At 51.7% G+C, this 24,304-nt stretch overlaps 7 protein-coding genes across 7 annotated transcripts; 5 read left to right on the top strand and 2 right to left on the bottom strand.

Annotated features, from left to right (window-relative positions):
- Window positions 1–359: 359 nt before the first annotated feature.
- Window positions 360–4,844, bottom strand: AtWU_05663 (uncharacterized protein; the record flags this gene model as incomplete). Its single annotated transcript, XM_035500773.1, has 6 exons — window positions 360–1,111; window positions 1,186–1,481; window positions 1,538–1,740; window positions 1,795–1,920; window positions 1,977–3,241; window positions 3,308–4,844. 6 exons carry the CDS (start codon window positions 4,842–4,844, stop codon window positions 360–362), a joined length of 4,179 nt encoding a protein of 1,392 aa, XP_035356666.1.
- A 3,892-nt stretch (window positions 4,845–8,736) lies between these two features.
- AtWU_05662 (MFS transporter) lies at window positions 8,737–10,471 on the top strand (the record flags this gene model as incomplete). Its single annotated transcript, XM_035500772.1, has 4 exons — window positions 8,737–9,518; window positions 9,580–9,813; window positions 9,874–10,121; window positions 10,188–10,471. 4 exons carry the CDS (start codon window positions 8,737–8,739, stop codon window positions 10,469–10,471), a joined length of 1,548 nt encoding a protein of 515 aa, XP_035356665.1.
- A 1,305-nt stretch (window positions 10,472–11,776) lies between these two features.
- Window positions 11,777–13,422, top strand: AtWU_05661 (kynurenine 3-monooxygenase; the record flags this gene model as incomplete). Its single annotated transcript, XM_035500771.1, has 4 exons — window positions 11,777–11,885; window positions 11,963–12,177; window positions 12,264–12,638; window positions 12,694–13,422. 4 exons carry the CDS (start codon window positions 11,777–11,779, stop codon window positions 13,420–13,422), a joined length of 1,428 nt encoding a protein of 475 aa, XP_035356664.1.
- Window positions 13,423–14,476: 1,054 nt separating this feature from the next.
- On the top strand, window positions 14,477–17,059 carry kexB (kexin kexB; the record flags this gene model as incomplete). Its single annotated transcript, XM_035500770.1, has 2 exons — window positions 14,477–16,239; window positions 16,291–17,059. 2 exons carry the CDS (start codon window positions 14,477–14,479, stop codon window positions 17,057–17,059), a joined length of 2,532 nt encoding a protein of 843 aa, XP_035356663.1.
- Window positions 17,060–17,565: 506 nt separating this feature from the next.
- On the top strand, window positions 17,566–19,117 carry AtWU_05659 (sorting nexin-4; the record flags this gene model as incomplete). Its single annotated transcript, XM_035500769.1, has 2 exons — window positions 17,566–17,859; window positions 17,936–19,117. 2 exons carry the CDS (start codon window positions 17,566–17,568, stop codon window positions 19,115–19,117), a joined length of 1,476 nt encoding a protein of 491 aa, XP_035356662.1.
- A 1,325-nt stretch (window positions 19,118–20,442) lies between these two features.
- AtWU_05658 (putative ubiquinone biosynthesis monooxgenase (Coq6)) lies at window positions 20,443–22,039 on the top strand (the record flags this gene model as incomplete). Its single annotated transcript, XM_035500768.1, has 2 exons — window positions 20,443–20,623; window positions 20,682–22,039. 2 exons carry the CDS (start codon window positions 20,443–20,445, stop codon window positions 22,037–22,039), a joined length of 1,539 nt encoding a protein of 512 aa, XP_035356661.1.
- A 450-nt stretch (window positions 22,040–22,489) lies between these two features.
- AtWU_05657 (histidine--tRNA ligase) lies at window positions 22,490–24,132 on the bottom strand (the record flags this gene model as incomplete). Its single annotated transcript, XM_035500767.1, has 2 exons — window positions 22,490–22,771; window positions 22,840–24,132. 2 exons carry the CDS (start codon window positions 24,130–24,132, stop codon window positions 22,490–22,492), a joined length of 1,575 nt encoding a protein of 524 aa, XP_035356660.1.
- Window positions 24,133–24,304: the final 172 nt, after the last annotated feature.

Here is a 24,304-nt window from a genome sequence, read left to right as displayed (position 1 = left end):
AGAGAGAAGTGGGTGTTGGTGTGATTATTGAGACGCACCTTTGGAACTGATTGATAAGGTCGAAGGAACCAGAAAACAGACTCAACAAGTCAGGAAAGGGTGGATGAAGACCAAAGAGAGGGCAAGCACGACTGGCTCACAAATCATCCGCGGCGAGACCCGGTCACGTGCACCATTTGCTTACCAACCGGGCTGGGCGAGACCCGATTATGTCATTTAGTTATCAATGGAAAGGGTCGGGAATAGCATCAGATCACATCACTGTCATATGAACAAGAATAAATAAAAGAATACATTATTCAGTCGTCACTCGTGGAATCATATCACTCATCAGAAAGCATCTCGAACCTCTCTCCCTTCTATTTTGATCGCCCAAACCACTTTTTACGTTTAGGCACCTCCTTATTCTCTTCTTCTCCTCCCATTCCCATCTCTCCCGCATCCGGACTCACAGGCACCAGTGTCTCCGGCGGCAACACGCCTCCTTGAGCAATCTCGAACCTCGCTCGCACATCATCTTCGTCATCAAACCCATCGTCCTCGTCTTCCTCATCCGTCATGCCCTGCTCGACGTCGGTATCTTCCACCGGCGCTTTGTCGGCCTTCTTGCGTCGCACTCCCAGCCATTTCTTCCACCCTTTAGGCACTGTTGCCGCAGGCGGATCGTACTCCATGTCTTCGTAGCGTAGAATTGGCACGAGCAACTTGTATGGCGTCGTGATCCCCGCCGGATCCTTGGGGTTTAGCTCGAGATTAAGCGTGATAGCCAGGCCACCTTCCAGATTGATCAACGCCCCGAGCCCATCATCACCCCGTTTGGACTTCTGACTGAGGTTGGTGGGTCGTCGCAGGAACGGGCCGGGCTTGGGTTCACCTGCATCATCTGTGTCTGCGGTCGGGAAAGCCCCGTCCATGCTCATCCGACGCGCAGGTGGTGCCTCTCCCAGATTGAAATCTTTGGTGGGAGGCGGGCCCCGAAGGGAGAGTCGTCGCAGGAGCCCGGTCCGGGGAGGCTTCTCCCCGCGAGTGAGAGACAATGTTCTCTTGAGCTTGGCGGGTCGGGGTTCTTCCTCAGCTGGGGCATCGGGCGGCGTTCCGGGTGGCGTGGTGCCTATCAATCTGTCAGACCCCGAAGCTTCACACAGTCTTGATTAAAGACGCAATAGTAAAAGTGGGTCAACTTACCAGGCTTGTACTCCCGAATAGAACACCAATTTCGGCGTGGGAGCAACCGTTTGTTGTTCCGGGGCTTGTTATTCACATCATGGGTAAAGATGGGAACCATATCTTCGTCCGTGTTGGTGTCCATATGATGCACGCGGTTGCGCTTGTTGAGCATGTCGGATATCATTTCCGTCTCGGGCATGTCAGCGATTGCTGAAGAGATGACGTTTGGCATGTATCGATAGTCTCGGTCTTTGGGCACGTCCAACTTGGGATTGGAGTAAAACTGGCCGATCGCCGCCAGATGCACGTCGCCGCTGGAAACAGTCTTGGTTAGTTATATCCTGCACTGCAGGGGCAGAGTAGCTCTTACCTTAGAATGGTCACCCGGACGGATTTCTCTGCCGCAAGATCCTGAAGGTCCTCGATCAGATATGTCCGCTCAGCCTTGTGCCGCTTAGAAGTCCAGTGATCATCGAAGATCTCGACTTTGGCGCCATTCTTGTTCACGAAACCGCCAAAAAGCCCTGCTTTTCCAAGCGATTTCCGGCTGTTGAGGATATTCTTGACCATGGCCTGCGAAGACATTAGCATAGCGCGAGGGGGATTAGACAGGAGTCAGTGACATACCACTCGTGGATACGCCAGGGGGATGCCCAGGGACACAATCAAGTGTCGGGTTTCGCCTCGAACTATCTCCTGGTGGCATCTATCCCAGATCAATTCGCCAGTTTCTTCCGAAATAATCTCGTCGGTCTGGTGGTTCGCTGTTAGCATCAAAGTAGTACCTAACGTGCCATTGTAATACTTACCATTCGTTCTGTTCGGCAATCCAAACCGAGGAAAGCTACTCCGTCACCCAGCGACATGAACAGATGCCGACTGCGTTGATTGATATAAGGTCCTGGCTTAGCACCAAGCAGCCAGCTAGGCTCCTCAGTTTCAGTTTCTTCCGGGACACTGTGATGCTGGAAAAGCAAGTAGTACTTGAACGCAATATTGCCTAGTCCCGAGATGACGGGCGAGTTCATGAATTCCTCCGGGTAGGAGCCGAATCCCTCGATGATCTCGTGGTCATTCCACATATTAACCATGGGGATCTGGGAGTTGGCGAGGGAGAACAATCCTTGCGAGAACCAAGAGGCATAATTCTCTAGGTAGAAGTCTTCCAGTTCTGCCTTGAACTCTGCAGTAAAGGGCGCCTCGTATTTCTCATTCAGATTCTTGATCTTGACCCATTCCTGGAAGTGGGCGGTTTCCGCAATGACCTTATCATTGAAAATCTGATCGCCACCACCAATCATGACGTGGAAAGGACGAGTCTGGTGCTCATTCAGGACATCTCGCCAGAGAGGGTCTGGGCCGCTGAGCTTGTTAGAGTCCACCGCGGGGCTGAATCCATTGCCGGTATGGAACATGATGTTCATTGACTGTCCCCTGGCTGGCACCCAAAAGCCTAGAGCCGGTCCATGATTCAGACGGTACGCGACCCGCTGCTGAGTCGGGCCCAACTCAATCTCAATGTTGAATTTCCAGAACGTGACGTCCCGTCCGGGATCAGCATAGAGACGAGCGCCTGTGATTTCTTTGTAGCTTCCAGCAGTCTCTCCGTCCATGGAGTGGATGCGATTGGCCGGGACCGGCTGCCTGACACCCTCACTGCTGTAGTCCATAATACTGGGGGACAATTCAAAGATTCCATCGTCATTTTCAACAAATGACAGATCTTCTCCTTCCGCGGTATGCTCTACAGGCTTGACATACAGAGGTCTACCGTCCCGGCCCAACTTCATCAACCCTGCGGTTGGGTCAACGTACTCGGGTGCCAGTTGAGAATCTTCCCCTCCTACCTGGACAGGCGGAGGAGCAAGAAGGTCCATGGGCTGAGCAAACACCCTCAACGTTGGACGCGGCTCATAGGAGGAGAGTGAGTCTTGCGTGACGATTAGGACACTGCCTCTCCAGGTCTCCTTGTTAAATGGCCCATTGGGACCATCAATTCGGACCCGCTTCAAGCCAGCGTAGCGGAGCAGAGGTCCGCTTTGTAAGAAGATTGATGGCTGGAAGCGCTTGTTACCTGTTTTGAATGCGTGGTTAGCAATCAGATAGCCTTGAATTGACAGTTTAGTTTCTTGCTGCTTACTTGTTGGCTTCTGAGCAGACGGCTTCTGGGCAAAGCTGTCGGGCAGGGCCCGACTGAGTCTGCGGTTGCTGCTTTCGCCAGTTTCCCACCAGGCCTTACTCCGATCGGCATCAAAACGTTGGAAGTCGAAATCAGAGGCCCCCAACCTAGCTATAGCTGCAGTCCTCCATTCAGAGAGAGGGGGAGGTGTTGGCGGGGGCACGTTAAACGAGACCTTGGGCTTAGACGGCACATTTGTCTCCGCTGGAGCAGAGGGCATTATTGGGTTGTTTACATCCAGTCCACTGTCTACGCTAGCCTTGGCAGGTGCTGCTCCAGTAGGATTCTTCAACACGCCCTGCTGGGTAGTCGGTCCTTGCATAGAAGGCCCCCTCTCCGGGATAAATTGTGGGGGCGACTTAGTTTGATTAGCCGTCGGATTGGCAACTGGTGGCGCACGGGTGCTGGGCTGACTAGGAACGGCCTTCCTGGCCGGGACGGCCATTCTAGATTGATCAGGAAACGCCGAGTCGGGAGCAGCAGAACTAGGTGGATACGGTTGTGCATCTCGTTGTTTGCCCTGATTCATTGCTCGCGGGCCCATCGGTGGTCCTTGCGGAGGGTGGCTCACAGATACCGTTCGCCTGGGAGCGTTGCCGGTTCGTGCCATCGGCCCGTCTGGCCGACCCCCATTGAAGTCCTGAATCTCATCAAAAGCGCGCTCTGCGGCGTCTTGTGAAGGTGGCATTCGGCTGCGAGGCGGCCTGGCTCTTTCGGAAGAGTCTGGCCCTTCGGGGCTGTAAGCAGTGTGTCCTTCAGAAGCCGCATGCCGATGATGCGATCGCTTTGCTCCCTGTGCTGGTCTTGGCTCGGCCGTTCGTCCGGGGACTGCTCTCTTATCCACGCTCTCTAGTGAGTCAGAAGGCTGCGCCATTGCTATCGCACGACTTTCAGTCTGCCGTTTCATCCGTTCCCTCAGTTTCATTTCAGCCTCTAGAGCGCGTGCCCGCTTCTCCTCCTTGCTCGCACCCGTATAAGTGGTCTCGAGCTTTTGGAGCGGCGAGCGATCGGATGCCCAGTCCCGTCGCTGTTCGGTTGCAGAGCGGACTGTGCTCGACCGACTTACTGGGGATGGCTGACTATTTGAGGATAAAGAGGCCTTGTGTGCCTCAGCGCCGTGCTTGTCAGCTCTCTTGGCCGATGATTTCGAGCGCTTTTCAGACCATACTGGGCGGTCCGGCGTTGGTAGATTTTCACCTTCTTCCATGTTGTCTTCTGGATACACGTCTCTCCTGTAGCTTTTGCTTCTGGTAGAATATGAACGCGACCTATGGTGGCTTTGAACCCTACTAGAATTGGCTGGGTAGGGCGGCGGTGGCCTTGAATTGTTGGGGTTGGCGTAAAAGTCGTTATCCTCGTAGTAATCCGGCGCAGCGGACTTCACGACATGGGACGGCTGTCTTTTGTGCGACGGGGCTGTATAAATACCATTGGTGGGCGCCTGCTGCAGATACGTGGGAGCTTCCGTGGGAGGGGCGGGGAAGCGATCTGTAGCCATGTTTGCGGTGTAACTCGCAGCAAACGCAGCAAATGTGTTACTAGCAGCTCCGCTTGTTCAAGGAGGCTCTGGCCAACGAATGAATTGGAGGCGTGTTTCGGATCGGTGTTAGTCCTTCGTTGGCTCAGTTGATACGTAGTCACTGTGGCGCATTCAACTGGTCCACTTGAAACAATTACCCCGTGAAATGATGGCGATGGAAGTATATGATTGTAATTGATTCAAATTGACCAAAAACCGGAGTGACGCCTCGATTAGTAGTATAGCATTGCAGTTGAAGGCAGTGTTGGCAAAGTATGCACTGCAGGTGGCGGAAGCCTAGTAGTAGCCCTGCCTTGGTACTGGTAGGTTTCCTCACGTTTCGGGGTATATAAGTCGGAGATAATATAAGTACTATGCAGTATAACTACAGATCGGCCGGTGGAGTAAACAATCGGGATACCCGCTAAGCAAAGGGGCCGACGAAACAATAGGGAGGTGAAAGAATGGAAGAATGGGATTGTGAGGAATGTAGGTAGAGGGAGGGGAGAGGACGAAGAGGAGAAGAAAGAAAAAAAAAAATGGAGCACGGGGGCAGAGGACAATGCCCAACGAAAGGCGTAATGCTAATATACGATGGGGATGGGGATTTGATCGATCGGAGGGGAGATGTCAATCTAAACCGGTGGCTGGTAAAAAGGCCCAGCCCTCTCTCTTCTTCCCTTCTCTCTAACTCGCCTGTTTTTTCTTCTCTGCGGGGCGTCCACCCATGAGCTCTGCCAGGTACACACTGACTCGGCCGTTTTTCTTCCCGCTATATCTTGTTCTATTATTGTCTTTCTGGATCGTCATTGTGAGGATATTTGTGAGTTTTCGTTGGGCAGGTGTCTGGCCAAATTACTGCCGTCAACGTCGCCCCGTCTGCCACCTCAAAATGCCTCGTGTACATGTTGGACAGTGTTGTCAGTCTAGCCAGCCGTGAAGGAAATTTATTGACAATTGATCTCCTCTGTCACACCTACCTGTCACCCAACATCGTGGTGAGAGTTAAGCAAGGAATGGAGGAGGGAAGTATATTGTGCAGCCTAGACACTTGCATCATAAGTATCATGGCTGTGCGGGTGTTGCAAGGGCTTGGCAGAAAACACCTTACTGGAACCACCACCATTGGATGGCTGAGCTCATTGCCCAAATCCAACGCTCGAGCAGCACTAATAATTGAACCCCAATGGCTACATGTGTGACTAACAAGTGTAGCTCAATTTCCTGGCTGTCTGAACTCTCAGGTTGTTATGCCAGTGTTGTTTCCGTTGTGTTGTTCATGGCTTGCTCTGTCACATGACCCAGTATATCGGTATTACCGAATGGGGTAATCCAGGACACTCGTGCGCTCCAACCTCATACATCATCAGCACGCCTTTTAAGAGCTCTCGTACTAAGTTTCAGTATATACTAGTCTGCAGTGACACGGGTGATTTTTTTCGATGTTTGTCAGTGTTGAACCGAGTAGGGGGGATAGAACACCAGAACGCAAACGAGCTGATAGTCTTGTCGACAACAAGGCGATATAGGACTAATATATCGAACCCTATGTTTGGCAAGTAGCAAGTCCCTTTGTAGATGCAGAAGCAGCTGATGAGAACGGAAGAGAATCTCCGATCATCGTGGACTGCGAAACGCGGGTAGGTGGCACATACAGGGTCATAAGCTGTGACATGAAACAATCAAGCATGTAGTACTCCCTGGATAAGAGGGCAGATCAGCGCAGATAGTTTCTTTTCGCAGCCAGGTAGAAGACTGAGATAATCATGGGACCGAAAGTCTGTATCAGTATCTTCAGGCACTGTGCTGCTCGAAAGGGTTATTTTGTCTGATCATCTTGGGGTTTCGGTCCACCACATTGAGGGCAGTAGTTAGCAATTTGTGCAGGGGGTAGAAGTTAGCATATAGCGAAGAGTAACCGTTGAGAAGGACTTTATCCTCAGGGCACTGAAATATTCAAGAGCATCGACTCTTCCCCCCTATGGTATGTTTCAAGCTTCCCCACCAGAGATCGGGTGTATTTTGCTATAATGTCGCACCCTCTAATACAGGCTTATTGTCACGATATGGTGACTTGACTAGATCATAAAGAATAACCAGTCATGCATACAATTCCGTAAATGCGGTTTCGTCTGCGAATAGAGGGAAACCCTTGCGAAGTAGACGTGGCATCTTCATAGATTAGTCTCGTCGTCAGAATTGAAGGTCAGATACGAGACTGGTCTGCTTGCTTTCTCCACTCCGTGTATCAGTGAGCATATTAGCCATTGAGATAATTCAGGTTGAGGAAGACTATCAGAAAATATATGTCAGAGCTCTTCTCAGAAACAGAATAGGTTTGGGTAGCTCTGGCCAGCGTATGAACATTTAAATCTACCTGAATTTTTTCAAAAACATAAATGCCGTAAGCTAGAGCATTAAGAGGCCAAGGATCCCAAAGTAGATATACTTATCGATAGTGAAGGAGCTTTTTGCCTGATATAGGCGATTGCATAGCAAGGAAGTTAAATCATTAAAGAGGTGTTTATATGTCATATGAGTATGGCGCATGAGCAGAACAACACATTAGGTAGAAAGGAAGCATACGGACTGGAGTAATAGAGCGGTGAGGGAGCCACTTCAAGCTAGAAGTGATTAGAGGGGGAAGAAAAAGCAGATCTTGCCTTTAGTGGATTCAAGAAAGTAATGGAAATTCCCAAAACGGTCATTATCGGATACATCACATGTATAATCTTGTTCGCGCGGGAGTTCCCATAGTGTTGCCGAGACGCTTCATGCTACTATTCCATCCATGCATCGTTCATGCTTCCGTGCACCTACAGTAAGGACATGTTTCTATCGTGCAGCTAGGGTGGACTATGAAATATACTCTATTAAAAGCCTAAGCCTTTGCATATCAATAATTGGATGATGGTCTGACCCTACAACGAAGGGTTTTTGTCTCTGATCTATTCGCTGTTACTTGACTCATTATGGTTTCTCCCTGTGATCCCCCTTGATGAGTGGATGCAACTTCGAAAAACCGAGTGGTCAAAGAGGAAGAACACGAAGGACTGAGTTCCTTCCATGTATGATGGCTGATTCTACAGTAAAATATATATGCACGGATGATCATCTGCACTGTCCCGGCGAGTAAGTGCTAGTTGAGGCAGTCGCTGTTATAAAAAAAATGCTCTCTCACATACATCGAATGGCCACGTCAGCACACTGGAGCATGTTTATAGTGTAAGGGAAAATCGAGAAAAAGTCGAGAATATGGATGGCTTCTCCGGCTGAGGAGCTGGCCAAATTAAAGTCTATCGAGCCACTGTAGTTCTGTTCCGCGCTCTGTTGGTTCAATTTGTCATACGCACTGATAAATTAGTTAACTAAATAAAGCCTTGGGTAGGGACAATATTACTAGTAATAGTGTTATCAGACCACGGAAAGAGTCCCGCGGTGGAGTCCAGAGTTGCTTATCAGCGATAACCCTAAAAGTCAGCCTTGTTATACTACTGCATATTATAGCAACCCCTAGCAGAAACGCCAGCTGGTGGATCCCTCCTCTGTGGAAGGATTCATGTACAATCATCCAAAGCGGAAAAGAACCCGACCTGATTACAAAAGAATCAAAAGGACAATATGTCAGCACGCTTGTAGAGCCCAACTTTGTTATGCTTACTTGTTAATTAATAGCTGAATACCACTGCAATAGTGACTCGCCCAAATTGAGACTAAGCTCCGAACAGCCTAGTCCATCATTGATCTCATTAAAGGAGTTTTGGTCGGATTTTCAACTGTTATCTCTGGTGGCTGTCGCAGGGTGACAGCTGATCTATCTGGCAATTCCTATTCAATTTCAAGGCTGAATACATCTGGGGAGGAACACACAATGCAGTCAGAAGGAGAAAAGAACACACACAAGCCAGATGATGTCCATACTACATCGTCCGAAAGTACACCCAACGATGAAGCAGAACTCGCACGAACAGCCCTTTCATCCAAGCCCTTCAGCACTACTCGCGCAAATTTCACCATCGTCAGTCTCACGGGCGTCAGCTTCCTCAATACTATGGGATCGGGAATCCTAACCGTGGCCCTCCCACAAATGGCGATCGACCTCCATCTAGACGAAGATATCCTACTATGGCCCGCATCGGTCTACGCGCTCGCAGCGGGTTGCACTCTGCTGCTCTTCGGTTCCATCGCGGATGCAGTGGGTGACAAAATAATATGGATAACCGGGAGTATTCTATATGCAATATTCACGCTGGCTTGCGGCTTTGCACAAACGGGGAATCAGCTCATCGCGTTTCGGACTCTTTTGGGTCTTTGCATTGCAATGTGTTTGCCCTCTGCAGTTAGCCTAATGACGCGCAGTTGTCCCTCGGGCAAAAGGCGAAACATTGGATTTGCATCAATGGGAATGGGGCAGCCTTTAGGCTATTCATTGGGGCTCATCCTTGGTGGTGTGTTCGTCGACACGATCGGATGGCGCTATGGATATTATATCAGTGCTATCATCAATGCTGTCCTATCGGCCACGGCTATATGGGCGCTGCCAGCTGTTAACAAACCCCACGGGGAGCCGTGGTATAGGCGCATGGCAAAGATTGACTGGATTGGGGCACTCATCATTAGTGTCTCGCTGGCATTGCTGTGTTTCGTGATGGCGTAGGTGTTCCCTCAATCTCCCGCATTCGACTCTATCTTGCTAATGCAATGTGTCCTGCAGTGAACTCTCCGGAAGTTATCGAAACATTCGCACAGGATACGTCATTGCCCTCCTTGTTGTTTCACTGGTGCTCATTCCTGCATTCATCGCCTGGATGAATTGGCGACAACGAAAGGGTCAGCCCGCCCTCATTCCCAACAGTATATGGCGTAACACCACATTTACCTCGACATGCATCATCGTGTTCTTTACCTGGGCTGTTTTCAATGCCTTCCAATACTTTTCGTCGCTCTAGTAAGTCAACATTCCAGTTTTACAAGGAGGATATGGCAGATGGCTGACGAGTATGGGCAGTTTCCAAAACATCCAGCATCATTCTGCTCTCATCTCGGCCGTGATGTTTCTACCCTTGGTGATCGTCGGGGCGCTCACAAATATTGTCACGGGCTACGTAGTGGATAAAGTTGAGGTACGAACATTAGTCTTTGTATCTGCCTGCATCAGCACTATCTCTGCTCTGTTGATGGCATTGGTCAAACCGAGCTGGGGATATTGGCGGGGGCCGTTCGTGGGGATGCTTCTGAGCCCACTTCATCCAGATGGTAAGTTCAAAATGAACATGACGGCTAAATGAAGCACACCACTCTGATTCGCTAATCGGGAAATAGTTCTTTTTACCGTCTCAAACCTTATAATCTCGCAAGCTTATCCGGGAGAGAACCAAGGGCTGGCTGGGGCCGTGTTTAATGCCGTCTCACAGATTGGTAACTCCGTCGGACTAGCCGTTAGCGCTGTTATTGCTGGATCTGTTACGGCACATTCGGACGGCAATTTGTTGAAAGGCTACGAAGCGGCCTATTGGCTCATGTTCGCAGCCATGATCGTAGTCTGTTTTGTCAGTTTTGTGGGACTGCGGTCCGGCGGGAAGGTGGGCAGCAAGAAGGAGGAGTAGAATTTTCTGTAACCTATCATGACGATCATATATCCTATAAGCCCTAACGCTTCAGAGCCCCCAAATTCCGGATCCCTTATCTCCAGCAAACTATAGGATGAAACAACTGTTGTAGTTCTGGCCTCTTACAGCAGGAACGAGGCGGTTTAATGCGCCTTTTTAGCGGTCACGTCATGATATTAGCCCGGTCCAGACGGGCAAGACTGTCTCTGGCCAGAAAATGCCGACGGAGATGCGTAGGAGATGCTTATGGAAGCGGGATTGCGCCGGCGATCCTTCATCTAGTGGTGACTATTGCAGAGAATTACTGCAGAGCCCTGACTGAGTATATTTCTGCTTATTGCTCTTTTTGCTTTCTTTGGACACATCTCCGCCTCACGTCAGATATGCACTACTAACCCGATCCTACAATATCCAAGTGTAGCCAATTGGGTGATGTCTAGATCGCCGGAGGACGATAACGATCTTCGTTGAGTATGCCGTCCAACAGACCGTAACGTCTCGTTCACTTCCCGGTGGTCTTTCCGATGAATTGCCAAGAAATATTATATTGGAAATGCTTATTATTAGACGTCCTTTGCTGCCTGGACTGCGAGTCGAGAACCCGCATTCAACCGGCATACAGACCCTCGATAATTATACCCCTTCATGCATGTGAGAACTCACACATCCATGAAGTCCGGGACTTCGAGGGAATTTCCATACTTATATTACATTCATGGAAATCGTTATAGTTTTCTTCTCGAACCATGTGAACTTAAGTAGGTGCACGGGTACTAGGTTTGGTTTCTGCATAAATATCAATATCCGGGGTCTCCGATCAGCCACGCAACGTATTGACCCTGTCCAGTTTCCAAAGGCATTTGGCCCCAAGACAAAGCTTGCAAATATCCACTAGGCTCTATTTTGGAGGGCCCCCAATTCCGGCCTTTCTTTTCCATCCTGAAGGATGCTAGTAGTAGATTCCTACGGCTCCAGATCAGGCCAATGAAGTCAGCGGTTCCATGCTGGGGTGGCCAATCGATCAACATTGGTCTATGGACAGTTAACTTCCGAAGGGACTCATCGGAATAGTGTCATATGCTTTTGCTCAATCAGGATTCACCGGTAAATGTATCATGCCAGGACTGCGTTATAACTCCGAATCTGGTAAGAGGCGGTCTACGTTGGAGAATTGGTTGCACCTTTTGGATATAAAAGGGTACCACGATGCCCTTTTTCAGAATGCTAGTATTACCAGGGCATCTCCCCCAATCTATTTGTCTTCCTCTATTGTGAGAAACGTCTTATTGTACTTAGATTACTATGTCTTCATACAAGGTTGTTATTGTCGGGGGTGGCCCGGTTGGGGCGTTGGCGGGATTATATGCGGCTCAGCGAGGCTTTCAAGTGGAAATTTATGAGATGAGGGACGGTGCGTCTGCCTTACTTTCTGCGCCTCTGATGCATTTCCCAGTGACATTCTCTTCTAACGGATGGTTGTACATGTAGAGTACAGTCAAGTCCAGACAGCAACTTCCTTCTCTGCCAAGAGTATCAGTCTGACGCTGTCCGAACGAGGCATCAAGGCTTTACGGCATAGTCAATGCAGGGGCCTGGCAGAGAGAATCCTGTCGACAACTGTTCCCGTCTATGGTCGAATGGTGCACAGCAAGTCCAAGAAGCGACTAACTACCAGGCGGATTGCCTATGATGTTCATGGACAGGTATGTCAGAACCCTCTTGAGTTGATTTTCTTCCTTTCTCTGCTCCTTTTAGGCAACCATTCTGACAAATTCTCATCTTTATGTAGGCTCTTTATGCTATCAGCCGCTCTGAGATTAACCAAAACTTGCTCGAAGAATTGTCTGCCTTCCCAAATGTTCGCATATTCTACAAGCACAGACTCAATGGCTTGGACATGAAGCAGAAGTGTGCCACTTTCCAAAACATATCTCGCCCTCTGGAGCCCAGCCATGAGACCAAGTTTGACCTACTGATTGGTGCTGACGGTGCTCACTCTACAACCCGCTTCTTTTTGTCCCGCTATGCCAAAATCAACATCAATCAGAGGTGGGAGGATATCTTCTGGTGTGAGCTTACCATCCCTGCGGGGCATGCTCTTCCGATGGACTGTCTGCACATGTGGCCCCAGCGTGACTTTATGCTGTTTGCCTGTCCGGATAAGGTATGCATGCTCCACAAGTTCTTTCATCGAACAATGTGATACTGACCCTCTCTAGGAAGGAACATTGACCTGCAACCTTTTCGCCCCGGAAAAGGTCTTTCTGGAATTGAAGTCCTCTGGGAGGATTGCGGAATTCTTCGAGAAGAATTTCCCTGGTATAACACCAGACCTCATCCCCGCCGACAACCTCCAGAAACAATTCAAGTCGAATCTTCATCACCCTATGATCGACATCCGATGCTCACCGTATCACTACCAGGACTCATGTGTCCTCATTGGTGATGCCGCGCATGCCATGGTCCCCTTCTACGGTCAAGGCATGAACACCGGCTTCGAGGATGTCCGAATCCTGTTCGAGGACTTCCTCGATCAACGTAGGAGTTTCCCCTCCTGGAAGGACAACCTTTCCTTGAGTTATGCGATGCAACAAAAAGAGCTACCCGACACCCCGCAGGCGATTGTAGAAGACTACCTTGAGCAGTACACCAAGTATCGCCAGCCGGATGTCCACATTATAAATGAGTTGGCGTTGCAAAACTACAAGGAACTACGACAAGGCGTGTTCAAAATGTCTTACCATATCCGCAAGCGGATTGAGGAGTTCCTGAGTCTTCATGCCCCGCAGCTTGGGTGGGCGACGCAGTACCGGCTGGTGGCGTTCGAGACGATGCGATATACCGATGTTTTGCGACAGGTCCGAAGACAGGGAATGATCTTGAGTGCTGTGGCGTGGAGCTGCCTGGTGCTCTTTTTCCTTTTGTGTCTTTTTTCGCTTCACCTGTAAGAAGCGAAGTATTGGTAATGAATTTGGTTTTTTGCATATAGTCGGTGGAATAAGTGGGTAAAAGCTTGGACATAGTGTAATTAAGTGTCGGTTATTGATTATTGACTAATTGAAGTTTACACACTAAAGCGATGCGAACCCTAATGTGACTTCTGCTTTTCCTGGGCATGAGATGTTAAGCATGTTCGATAAAAGCTTTCCATACTCCATTTACCTTTTACTCTTGTTGGAACACTGAGTATACTATCACTATTGAGGGCGATGTTGTGTAGTTTTTCAATGGAGTTCTCTTACTGGACATGGTTTAACTTTAGGTTCAATTTAAAGTATATAATCGAAACTTAAGTTTGGGACGGTTTTCATCCAAGACCGACTGGTAACCACCAATGCGGGGGTTGACCTCATATAAGGTCTATCAATTCTACCTGTATCTTAGCACTAGTACTACCACGATGCAATAATCTTGAGATAAAGGATTGCCCTCATGCATTAATAGGCGTCCCACCACCTGCATCTCCATAGTCCATACATATGTGATGTGACCGGGCCCGGAATAACATGATCTCCGATCTAACGGGGCCAAAAGGGGCAGCCAAGATCTGCTAGACTCAATAAAGCTAGTGGCGGACCACCTGAGGCGGTGATCCATTTTGGGCGAGGAAAGGGCAAAAAGTGGATCGACGAAAGGCAAGTTGGAGTCGGGAGTTTGGTCTGCCGCCCCAGGGCCGCGTATTAGTCTAGCTGCTCTCTCTATTCATTCGGGCCAACTCGTCAACTCTCTCCCTCGCTTTCATTCAAAATTCCATTATTTCTCGTATCGTTTTGCCATTCTTGCCACTTTCGATCCCTATTATTGCTTTTGATTCTCGGTATCATATTCCCACCTCGGTGGCGCCCCTACAGACCGACACATACCTGGCCGACTTTCCTTGCGTCTGCCTGTACACCGGGACCCGCCTCATACCCAGTACGTGTTGGTCCATGGCAAGCCTCCTACTTGGCCTGATCACATCGTCCTGAGAGTGAGAGTTCACCCAAACTCTCCCCCCAAACGATGCGTCTTACAGGTGGTGTCGCTGCGGCTCTGGGCCTTTGCGCTGCTGCCTCCGCTTCTCTCCATCCTCATCGTTCCTACGAGACACATGATTACTTCGCTCTACACCTTGATGAATCCGCCTCGCCGGCCGACGTCGCTCAACGACTAGGTGCTCGCCACGAAGGCCCCGTCGGAGAATTACCTTCACATCATACCTTTTCGATACCCCGTGAGAACAGTGACGATGTCCATGCGCTGCTGGATCAATTGCGCGATCGTCGGAGGTTACGCCGCCGCTCCGGAGACGACGCCGCTGTCCTTCCCTCCTTGGTCGGGCGAGACGAAGGTCTAAGTGGGATTCTTTGGTCCGAGAAGCTGGCCCCCCAGAGGAAACTTCATAAGAGAGTGCCGCCGACAGGATATACTGCCAGATCGCCTGTGAACACTCAGAGTGATCCTCAAGCGCTTGCGTCGCAAAAACGCATTGCCTCGGAATTGGGCCTAGCGGACCCCATCTTCGGCGAACAATGGCATTTGTTCAATACCGTTCAGCTGGGTCATGACCTTAACGTGACAGGGATCTGGCTGGAGGGCATTACGGGGCAGGGTGTCACGACGGCTATTGTCGATGACGGTTTGGACATGTACAGCAACGATCTTAAGCCGAACTATTTTGCGGCGGGGTCTTACGACTATAATGACAAAGTACCGGAGCCGAGGCCGCGCTTGAGCGACGACCGCCACGGTACTAGATGTGCGGGTGAAATCGGTGCGGCAAAGAACGACGTGTGCGGGGTTGGTGTTGCGTATGATAGTCGCATCGCTGGTATTCGGATTCTCTCTGCACCCATTGACGATACTGATGAGGCTGCGGCTATCAACTACGCTTACCAGGAGAACGATATTTACTCGTGTTCCTGGGGTCCTTACGATGATGGCGCTACAATGGAGGCTCCGGGAACCCTGATCAAGCGGGCCATGGTCAATGGTATTCAAAATGGTCGGGGTGGAAAAGGCTCGGTTTTTGTGTTTGCGGCTGGTAACGGTGCCATTCATGATGACAACTGTAATTTTGACGGTTACACCAACAGTATCTACAGCATCACGGTGGGTGCCATTGATCGGGAGGGTAACCATCCTCCGTACTCGGAATCCTGCTCGGCGCAACTGGTGGTTGCCTACAGCAGCGGTGCGAGTGATGCAATTCATACCACGGACGTCGGCACAGACAAGTGCTCGAGTACTCATGGTGGAACTTCGGCGGCCGGCCCGCTCGCTGCGGGGACTGTGGCGCTGGCCCTCAGTGTTCGGCCGGAACTCACCTGGCGTGATGTCCAATATCTGATGATTGAGGCGGCAGTGCCGGTTCATGAAGACGATGGAAGCTGGCAAGACACTAAGAATGGAAAGAAGTTCAGCCATGACTGGGGCTACGGCAAGGTAGATACCTGGACGCTGGTGCAACAGGCAAAGACCTGGGATCTGGTGAAGCCCCAAGCCTGGCTCCATTCCCCCTGGCAGCGGGTTGAGCATGAGATTCCACAGGGCGAGCAGGGCCTGGCCAGTTCGTATGAGGTGACGGAGGATATGTTGAAGGGTGCCAATCTGGAACGGCTGGAGCATGTCACGGTCACCATGAATGTTAACCACACCCGCCGAGGCGATCTCAGCGTGGAGTTGCGGAGCCCTGACGGCAGGGTCAGTCACCTCAGTACGCCCCGGCGGCCGGATAATCAAGAGGTGGGCTATGTTGACTGGACTTTTATGAGCGTTGCTCATTGGTAAGTAATTCTTTTACTCGGTTGTCGGCTTTCATGCTAATATTCATCTAGGGGCGAGTCCGGAATTGGCAAATGGACTGTGATTGTCAAGGACACCAATGTCAACGAGCATACTGGACAGTTCATTGACTGGCGACTCAACTTGTGGGGCGAGGCGATTGACGCAGCCGAGCAGCCTCTTCACCCCATGCCTACTGAACATGATGACGACCACAGCTACGAGGAAGGAAACGTGGCTACCACGAGCATTAGCGCCGTCCCCACGAAAACCGAGCTGCCTGACAAGCCCACTGGTGGCGTTGATCGCCCGGTGAACGTTAAGCCAACAACATCCGCGATGCCGACAGGTAGTCTGACGGATCCCATCGATGATGAAGAACTCGAGAAGACCCCTACGGCTGAGGCAAGCTCAACAGCAAGCCCTTCTCCGACCTCTGCGTCAGATAGTTTCCTGCCTTCCTTCTTTCCCACGTTCGGTGCCTCCAAGCGAACGCAAGCCTGGATTTACGCCGCGATCGGCTCCATCATTGTCTTCTGCATTGGTCTGGGCGTCTACTTCCATGTGCAACGCCGTAAACGCCTTCGCAACGACAGTCGGGATGACTATGACTTCGAGATGATCGAAGACGAGGATGAGCTGCAGGCGATGAACGGACGGGCGGACCGTTCACGTCGCCGGGGTGGCGAGCTGTACAATGCTTTTGCGGGCGAGAGCGACGAGGAACCGTTGTTCAGTGATGAGGATGATGAACCATATCGGGATCGGGGGATTAGCGGCGAACAAGAACGGGAGGGGGATGGAGAGCATTCTCGGAGATGAAGGGCAAGTAGATGAGGGTTGATCTTACTTCGGACAGTGTTTCTAACTCGTTGGATGACCTGCGTTTGAACTATATTCTTGCTGTGTATGCTGCATAGAGAAAGCGTGTATATACCATGTATGTGTGCACCACCTTAAATCATTCATTCATTGATTTATCTATTCTTCATCTGCCGTAGTATCTAGTGGTGGTGATCTCCGGAGTAGAACCAAAGGAACACTAAATTAAGGGTCTTGGCGATGACGCTTCCCGTCGCTGCTTTTGACTTCCTCCGCATCTCTCGTCTCTCCTGCTGTTGACCGCCCGCCAACCAACCTCCATCTCCTCACTCCTCCCACCTTATCCTGCTGTCCTGCTTCTAGAACCCTCAGATTAATCTAAAAACCGGCTTTTCCTAGCTCCACGTACTGTACCTCGCACTGATCCCCATCTCCACCCACTTCAACGCTACCGATCTAGCCTTCTCTGCCGGCTCCAGGCGGCAGGCAACCTAACCAGCCCCTCGATGGATCAGCACGACGACTTCGACAGCGTCTCGTGGAGGCATGACCCGGACAGTGATCTCTCGCGACCTACGACTTCCGGGACAGATACAGAGGAACAGGAACCATACACTCACGATGTCAATGGCAAACGGAGGATGAGCAACGCTGAAGAGAGCCCCCAGGCTGGGCCACTGGCGGATGCCGTCGACCTGGCGGGTATTGGCGACGGTGTGCTAGAGTGCCGGGTAGATTCGCCGTTGAAAGAGAATGATGGGACAAAAGACGCTTATATTTCATATCTGGTTACTACTACGGTGGGTTGTCTCTGCCTTCAGTGATCTCGAATGGAGACGAGTATGTGGTTGCAGTGTTCGCTGACCAGAACTGTAGACCGATTTCAAGTCCTTCCAAAAACCCGAGTTCACCGTGCGACGCAGATTCACCGATTTCTATTTCCTATACAAGACGCTTTATCGCGAATACCCTGCCTGTGCCGTCCCGCCGCTGCCGGATAAGCATAAGATGGAGTATGTCCGCGGCGATCGGTTCGGACCCGAGTTCACCACCCGACGGGCATGGTCTCTACATCGCTTCTTGAAACGGCTTACGCTGCATCCCGTGCTTCGGCGCGCGCCGTTGCTGGCCATCTTTTTGGAATCTCCCGACTGGAATGCACACATGCGGTTGCGATCCACGCGCAACTCGACCAGCACCTCGGACGGCAGCGGGGTTCCTGGGATCTTCGACAACTTTACCGACACCTTTGTCAACGCTTTCACTAAGGTGCATAAGCCGGATAAGCGGTTTATTGAAGTGCGGGAGAAGGCGGATAAACTGGACGAGGACCTCAATCATGTGGAAAAGATTGTAGCCCGGGTGGCTCGGCGAGAATCGGACCTCGAGGCAGACTATAATGACCTGGCTACGCAGTTCCGCAAATTAGTGCCCCTGGAACCGGAGGTGGAGGTCCCCTTACAAGTCTTTGCAGCCTCGGTAGAGGAGACGGGGCGCGGGCTCAAGACGCTTAAGGATCACACCGATCAAAATTATCTGGGGTCGCTGCGGGATATGGAGGCGTACATTGTATCGCTTAAAGCCCTCCTCAAGACGCGCGAGCAGAAACAGCTCGACTTTGAAGCGCTGGTCGACTATCGAAACAAGGCGGTGGCGGAGCGGGACTCCCTCGCCTCAAACCCCTCTTCCTACTATGCCTCCAACCCGCTGACCTCTTCCCCGGCCTCTTTCATCCGGTCCAAGATGGAGGACATGCGGGGTGTCGATCACGAGCAATCGCGACGCGAGCGGGTGCGGAAGTTGGAGCTCCGCATCGACGAGCTCACGCGCGAGGTCGAGTCGGCCAAGACAACGTCGGAGATGTTCGACGAGGAGGTTGTGCGCGAGGTGGCAGACTTCGAGCGCATCAAGGCCGTAGAGTTCCGGGATACGCTTGGGGCATTGGCCGAGAAGCAGATCGAGTTCTACCAGGGGGTACTGAATACCTGGGAACGATTTGTGGCTGAGATGGAGGGAGATTTGGAAGAAGAGCATGACCCAGGCATGGAGGAGAGGTGATAACTTTTACTACTACTACTACAACCACCATTGCTACATTTAGGTACTACTGATTATGACACTGTGATATCGCACTAGCCATGTTTCTTTTTGTTCGCTTCATGAGGGTTTTGATTCTCTTATTACCATTACGGAAGGAGATTGTTGCTTCATGAATGAAATAATCATTACGACGTTGCACTTTTCACTCTGTCCTTCTTTCCTCCTTTTACTCGTCTTAGAAATCCTACCATCTATCCATCATCCTCATCCCCGCAATCACCATGAAACCCAATCAATTCCCCACCAACCTCTCCCTAACCCTCTGACTCTCCGCCCACTCCAAATCAAGGGGACTCGGATCCCTCTGCGCATTAGGGTCCACCACAGCCGGATCCAGCGCGCGAGTCGTATGTCTTCGCACGATATTCTACAACAGGGATATACCCCTGATATCAGATACACCCTTGCGCAAGCACACAACTTCCCGAACAAACACATAGTATATAAAAATCATGCAATGAAATCAGGTATGGTACTAACCTCCCTATACACCTGATTCGGCGTCTTGCTTCTGTTCTTGTCCTTGCGGGTATCATCACCATCATCCCCGGACATTAAATGGAGGTAGACTTCATGATCGTAGTCGATTCTTTGCGATGATGGGTTGGCAAAGTTGGCGGATAGATGGGGTCTTTCTTCTTGTGTTTGGGATTGGGATTGGGATTGGGATTTGGATTTGGGGTTTTTGGTAGTAGTGGTGTTTGATGAGGACATCTTTCCTTCTTTCCTGTCTCGGTATGTATAGTATGGTAGTAGGGTTGTTATGGGAGTGAAATGATAGATGGTATTAAAGTTGGAGAAAAAAATTCAATTGAGTTGTAGGGCTGTGTCTGGGTACTAATATACTTTAAAGTTCTTCAGGGTTTTACTAGTTATCTTTTTCTGTTTTTGGCTTGAGGGGGGTGTGTTTCGCCTTTCTGCAGTAGTGGAATTGGAATGGGTGCATTGTGGCGGAGTGAATGCATGGTGGCAGTGGCAGTGAGAGTGAGTGAGATTTGGAGTCAGGGGGAGGGATGGCATGTTGCATTTTGTGGAAATTTGATGGTATGCTGAGATATGTATTTCTTGGATTGATTATTATGCAGGAGGAAAGTTAGTATTTGGGGGCGAGAATGAGTAGTTGCTTGGGGGTTGAAAGATGACTTACACTTGTTGATGGTAGTTGATGGATGCGGAATGATGTTTGCTCTGTTTGCTTTAGTATCTGGTGATGGCTTCACTTTCCCTTCCACTTCCGGCTTCTCGCTCTCTCTTCCCCGCTGTTCACTGCCCCATCTCCCATAATGCGTCCTCTTTCTCGGACGGCTCTCCGTCCCTACGTTTGCCCGTCTTGTCAATTGGGCCGTCTTCCTGCCCGCAGGAGATATGCTTCCCACTCGCCCTCCAATGCTGCGGCACCCGAGATCTACGATGTCGTCTGCGTCGGCGGTGGTCCTGCCGGTCTAGGCCTGTTGGCTGCACTCCGTATGCTGCTCCAATGCGCTGTATACCTTCAATTGGTGTCTCTGACTGACTTCTCTAGGGGCTAATCCCACCACCTCAAAGCTGAAAGTCGCCCTGGTTGAAACTCAAGACCTGAACAAAGCCCGCTCGTGGTCCCTCGATGCGCAGAACTACTCCAACCGCGTCAGCAGCCTGACTCCCTCCTCCGTCTCGTTCCTGAAGAAGATCGGCGCCTGGGATCACCTTGACACTTCCCGCGCTCAGCCCTACCAGGAGATGCAAGTCTGGGATGGCGAAACCGGCTCGCGCATCTCATTCGACTGGTCCATGGAGACCTCTCCGTTCGAAGACCTCCGCACCGTCGCGACCATGACCGAGAACTCCAACCTCGTTCGCGCCCTCCTCTCCCGCATTGCCACCTCCGGGGACGACAACCTCTCCCTCTTCCCCAACAGCACCGTCTCCTCCATCACCAATGGCACCGATACCCCCGACGGCCCCGACCTCTCCGCCTGGCCCGTCCTCTCCATCACACCCACCAACACCACCACCACCCAACCGCCCACTCGCATCGCCGCGCGCCTCCTCGTCGGCGCAGACGGTATTAACAGCCCTGTCCGCCGCTTCGCCGACATCGCCACAGACGGATGGGACTACAACCGCCACGGCATCGTCGCGAGCCTCTCCCTCGCCGACCTAGACCCCGCTCCGTTCCCTCTCGGAATGAGAACCGCCTACCAGCGCTTCCTCCCCTCCCTAGGCGGACCCATCGCCCTGCTTCCTCTCCCTAACAACAACGCAACCCTCGTCTGGTCCACGACCGTCGAAAACGCCGCCTACCTCAAATCCCTCTCCCCGAAGGCCTTCATCTCCATGGTCAACGCCGCCTTCCGCCTCTCCATGACCGACCTCCAATACATGCTGCGCATGGAACGCCCCCCCTCTACTACAACCGAGAACCCCTACGAAGACGAACTCACCTGGCGCCTCCAACACACCCCGCAGCCCTCCCACCTCCCACCCATGGTCACAGGCGTCCAGGAAGGCAGCGTGGCCTCCTTCCCCCTCCGCTTCCGCCACGCCTCCACCTACGTCTCTCCCCGCGTGGCTCTCGTCGGCGATGCCGCGCACGTCATCCACCCGCTCGCCGGTCAGGGCTTGAACCTGGGTCTAGGCGACGTGGCGTCCCTGGCGCAAACCATCGAGTACGCCGTGCACCATGGTATGGATGTAGGCGATTTGCTCACTCTTGAGCGGTATGCGTGGGATCGGTACGGCACGAATGCAAAGATCGGTGGTGCTTGTGATGTTCTGCATAAGTTGTACAATGTTCCGGGCAATGGACCTGTGGCGTGGGCGCGCAGTCTGGGATTGGATGTGATTGATCGGGTGCCGTTTGTTAAGGGGTTGTTGATGAAGGGGGCTGAGGGGTCGTAAATCAACCTATGTTTTTATTATGAGGTAGGAAGTGGTATGTATATTATTACTTTTCTTTAGCAGTACTTTAGTCGATTTAACTACGTGTATGATATGATTACATGTGTGCAGTATATCAATCTCATGCTCTATAAGTACTAACTACTACATTCCAATGACAATAAAATGAATAAGGATGGACATATACCATTATAGCAAAACAGTGTACAGTAAAGAACCGATCTCGCTCCAATTCGACTGCTATCTATCTATACCACACCAAGACAAAAGCAACAAATGAAAAGCGAAAGATAGAAGTGAAAATAAACCCCCGGGTATTGTATTTTAAGAACATCTTCGTCAAATTTTTTCTTTTTCTTCCCACCCTTATACTTTTTGTAAATGGAAGTTGAACGCTCTTAGCACAAATAAGTTGAAACCCATCTAAGCCCTGTATATGGTTTCCCATCTCTATGCATCAACCTTCATCTCACCCAACTGCTGTGCAACACCCTCAACACTCCCTCCCCGCTTCTTAGCCACCCGGGCCTTGACCTCCGCCGGCAGAGCAGTCAGATCGACCAGAACACCTTCCTTCTCGGGGTGTCCGTCCTCCAGACCCATTTCCTTGACGCGGACCTTGCCGGCCGCGAGCTCGTCCTCGCCCAGGATGACGGCGAAGGGGACGCCGGCTTGTTCGGCGGCCTTGAATTGTTGGGGGAGCTTGGGCTTGACCTTGTAAGAGAATTCGGCCTGTAGATCAATATTAGTATATACGATCAGGAAAGGAGGGAGGGAGGGGGTATGTGGGGGAGGCTTACCTTGACGCCAGAGTTCCAGAGAGTCTGGCACACGCTCATCCGCTCCTTCAGCATACCAGTGAAGCCCTTACCACCAAAGGCCATGACGTAGGCATCAACCTCGCTGCTGCGGAGGGCCTCGGCGCTCTTCTCACGCTCGAGACGGGCCTTGGTGATGGAGAAGATACGGTCCACACCGAAGGACACACCCACACAGGGGATCTGCGCCTTGGGCAGGAACATGCCCACCAGGTTGTCGTAGCGACCTCCCGCGGCGACACTGCCGACACCAAGGGTCGGGTCGTTGGAGCGGTCGTCGTCTTCCGAGTTGCCGCCCTTGGACTTGCTCTTCTTGCCGGACTTCTGCACGGCCTGGGCCTCCGGTGCGGAGGACGCCACGGCGGGGGCGGAGCCCTCGGTGACAACCTCGTAGATGACACCGGTGTAGTAATCGAGACCACGAGCCAGACTCATGTCGAAGGAGATCTTGTCCAGCACACCGAATGCCTCAAGGTAGTCCATGAGCAGACCCATATCTTCGAGACCGGCCTTGGCGGACTCGTTGGCAGTCAAACCCTCGTCCTTGAGGAGGTTATCAAGGAGCTCGCGGCCACCCTTGTGCATCACGTATGTCTCGATCTTATCGGCCACGGCAGCGTCCAGACCCTTCTCCTCGACCATTTCCTTGCGCACATCCGCCCAGGGCATCTTGTCCAGCTTGTCGACGGCACTGGAGATCGGACGGATCTTCTCCTCGGGCACGCCGCAGACCTGGAAGACACCGTCGAGGATCTTCCGGTGGTTGATCTTGATGTTATAACGACCGTTCCAGCCCAGCTCCTCGAAGACTTCGGTGACGATGCGCAGGATCTCGGCATCGGGGACCATGGGGTCGAAGGTACCGGCGATATCGAAATCGCACTGGTAGAACTCGCGCATGCGACCCTTGCTCACGGCGGGCTGATCGCGACGGTACACCTTGGCAATGTGGTAGCGCTTCATGCTGCGGACGTCGGGGTTCATGGCCAGCCAACGGGCGAAGGGGACGGTGAGATCGTAGCGGAGGGAGCAGATTTCTCCACCCTGGTCCTGGAGGTCGTAGATGAGCTTGGAGTCCTCGCCATACTTACCGGCGAGAATCTCGCGCAGCTCGAAGACGGGGGTGTCGAGGGCAGTACCGCCATGGCGCTTGAAGACGTCGGCGATGGTGGAGAAGATGCGGTCGCGGAGGAGGGCGTCGGAGCCGGACCAGTCCTTGGTACCCTTGGGGGTCTTGAGGTTGAAGGAGAGCTTGGATTCCTTTTCTTTGGGCATGGTGGAGAGCGAGCGAGAGGGATGGGGGAGGGGAATGGAGGGGGAAGAGGAGGGAAAAGTCGAGTGGGAGAGGGAGATGTGGTAGTGGCGGTGGTGGGGGATGGTGGGGGCTTCGATCGCCTGCCGGATGTTTGGCCGCTCTCTGGTTTGGTGCTGCTGAAGGCTACTACCG

This window comes from Aspergillus tubingensis, assembly GCF_013340325.1.
Source record: "Aspergillus tubingensis WU-2223L DNA, scaffold_7, whole genome shotgun sequence".
NCBI classification, from domain to species: Eukaryota; Fungi; Ascomycota; class Eurotiomycetes; order Eurotiales; family Aspergillaceae; genus Aspergillus; species Aspergillus tubingensis.
This window is presented reverse-complemented; position numbering and strand designations above follow the sequence as displayed.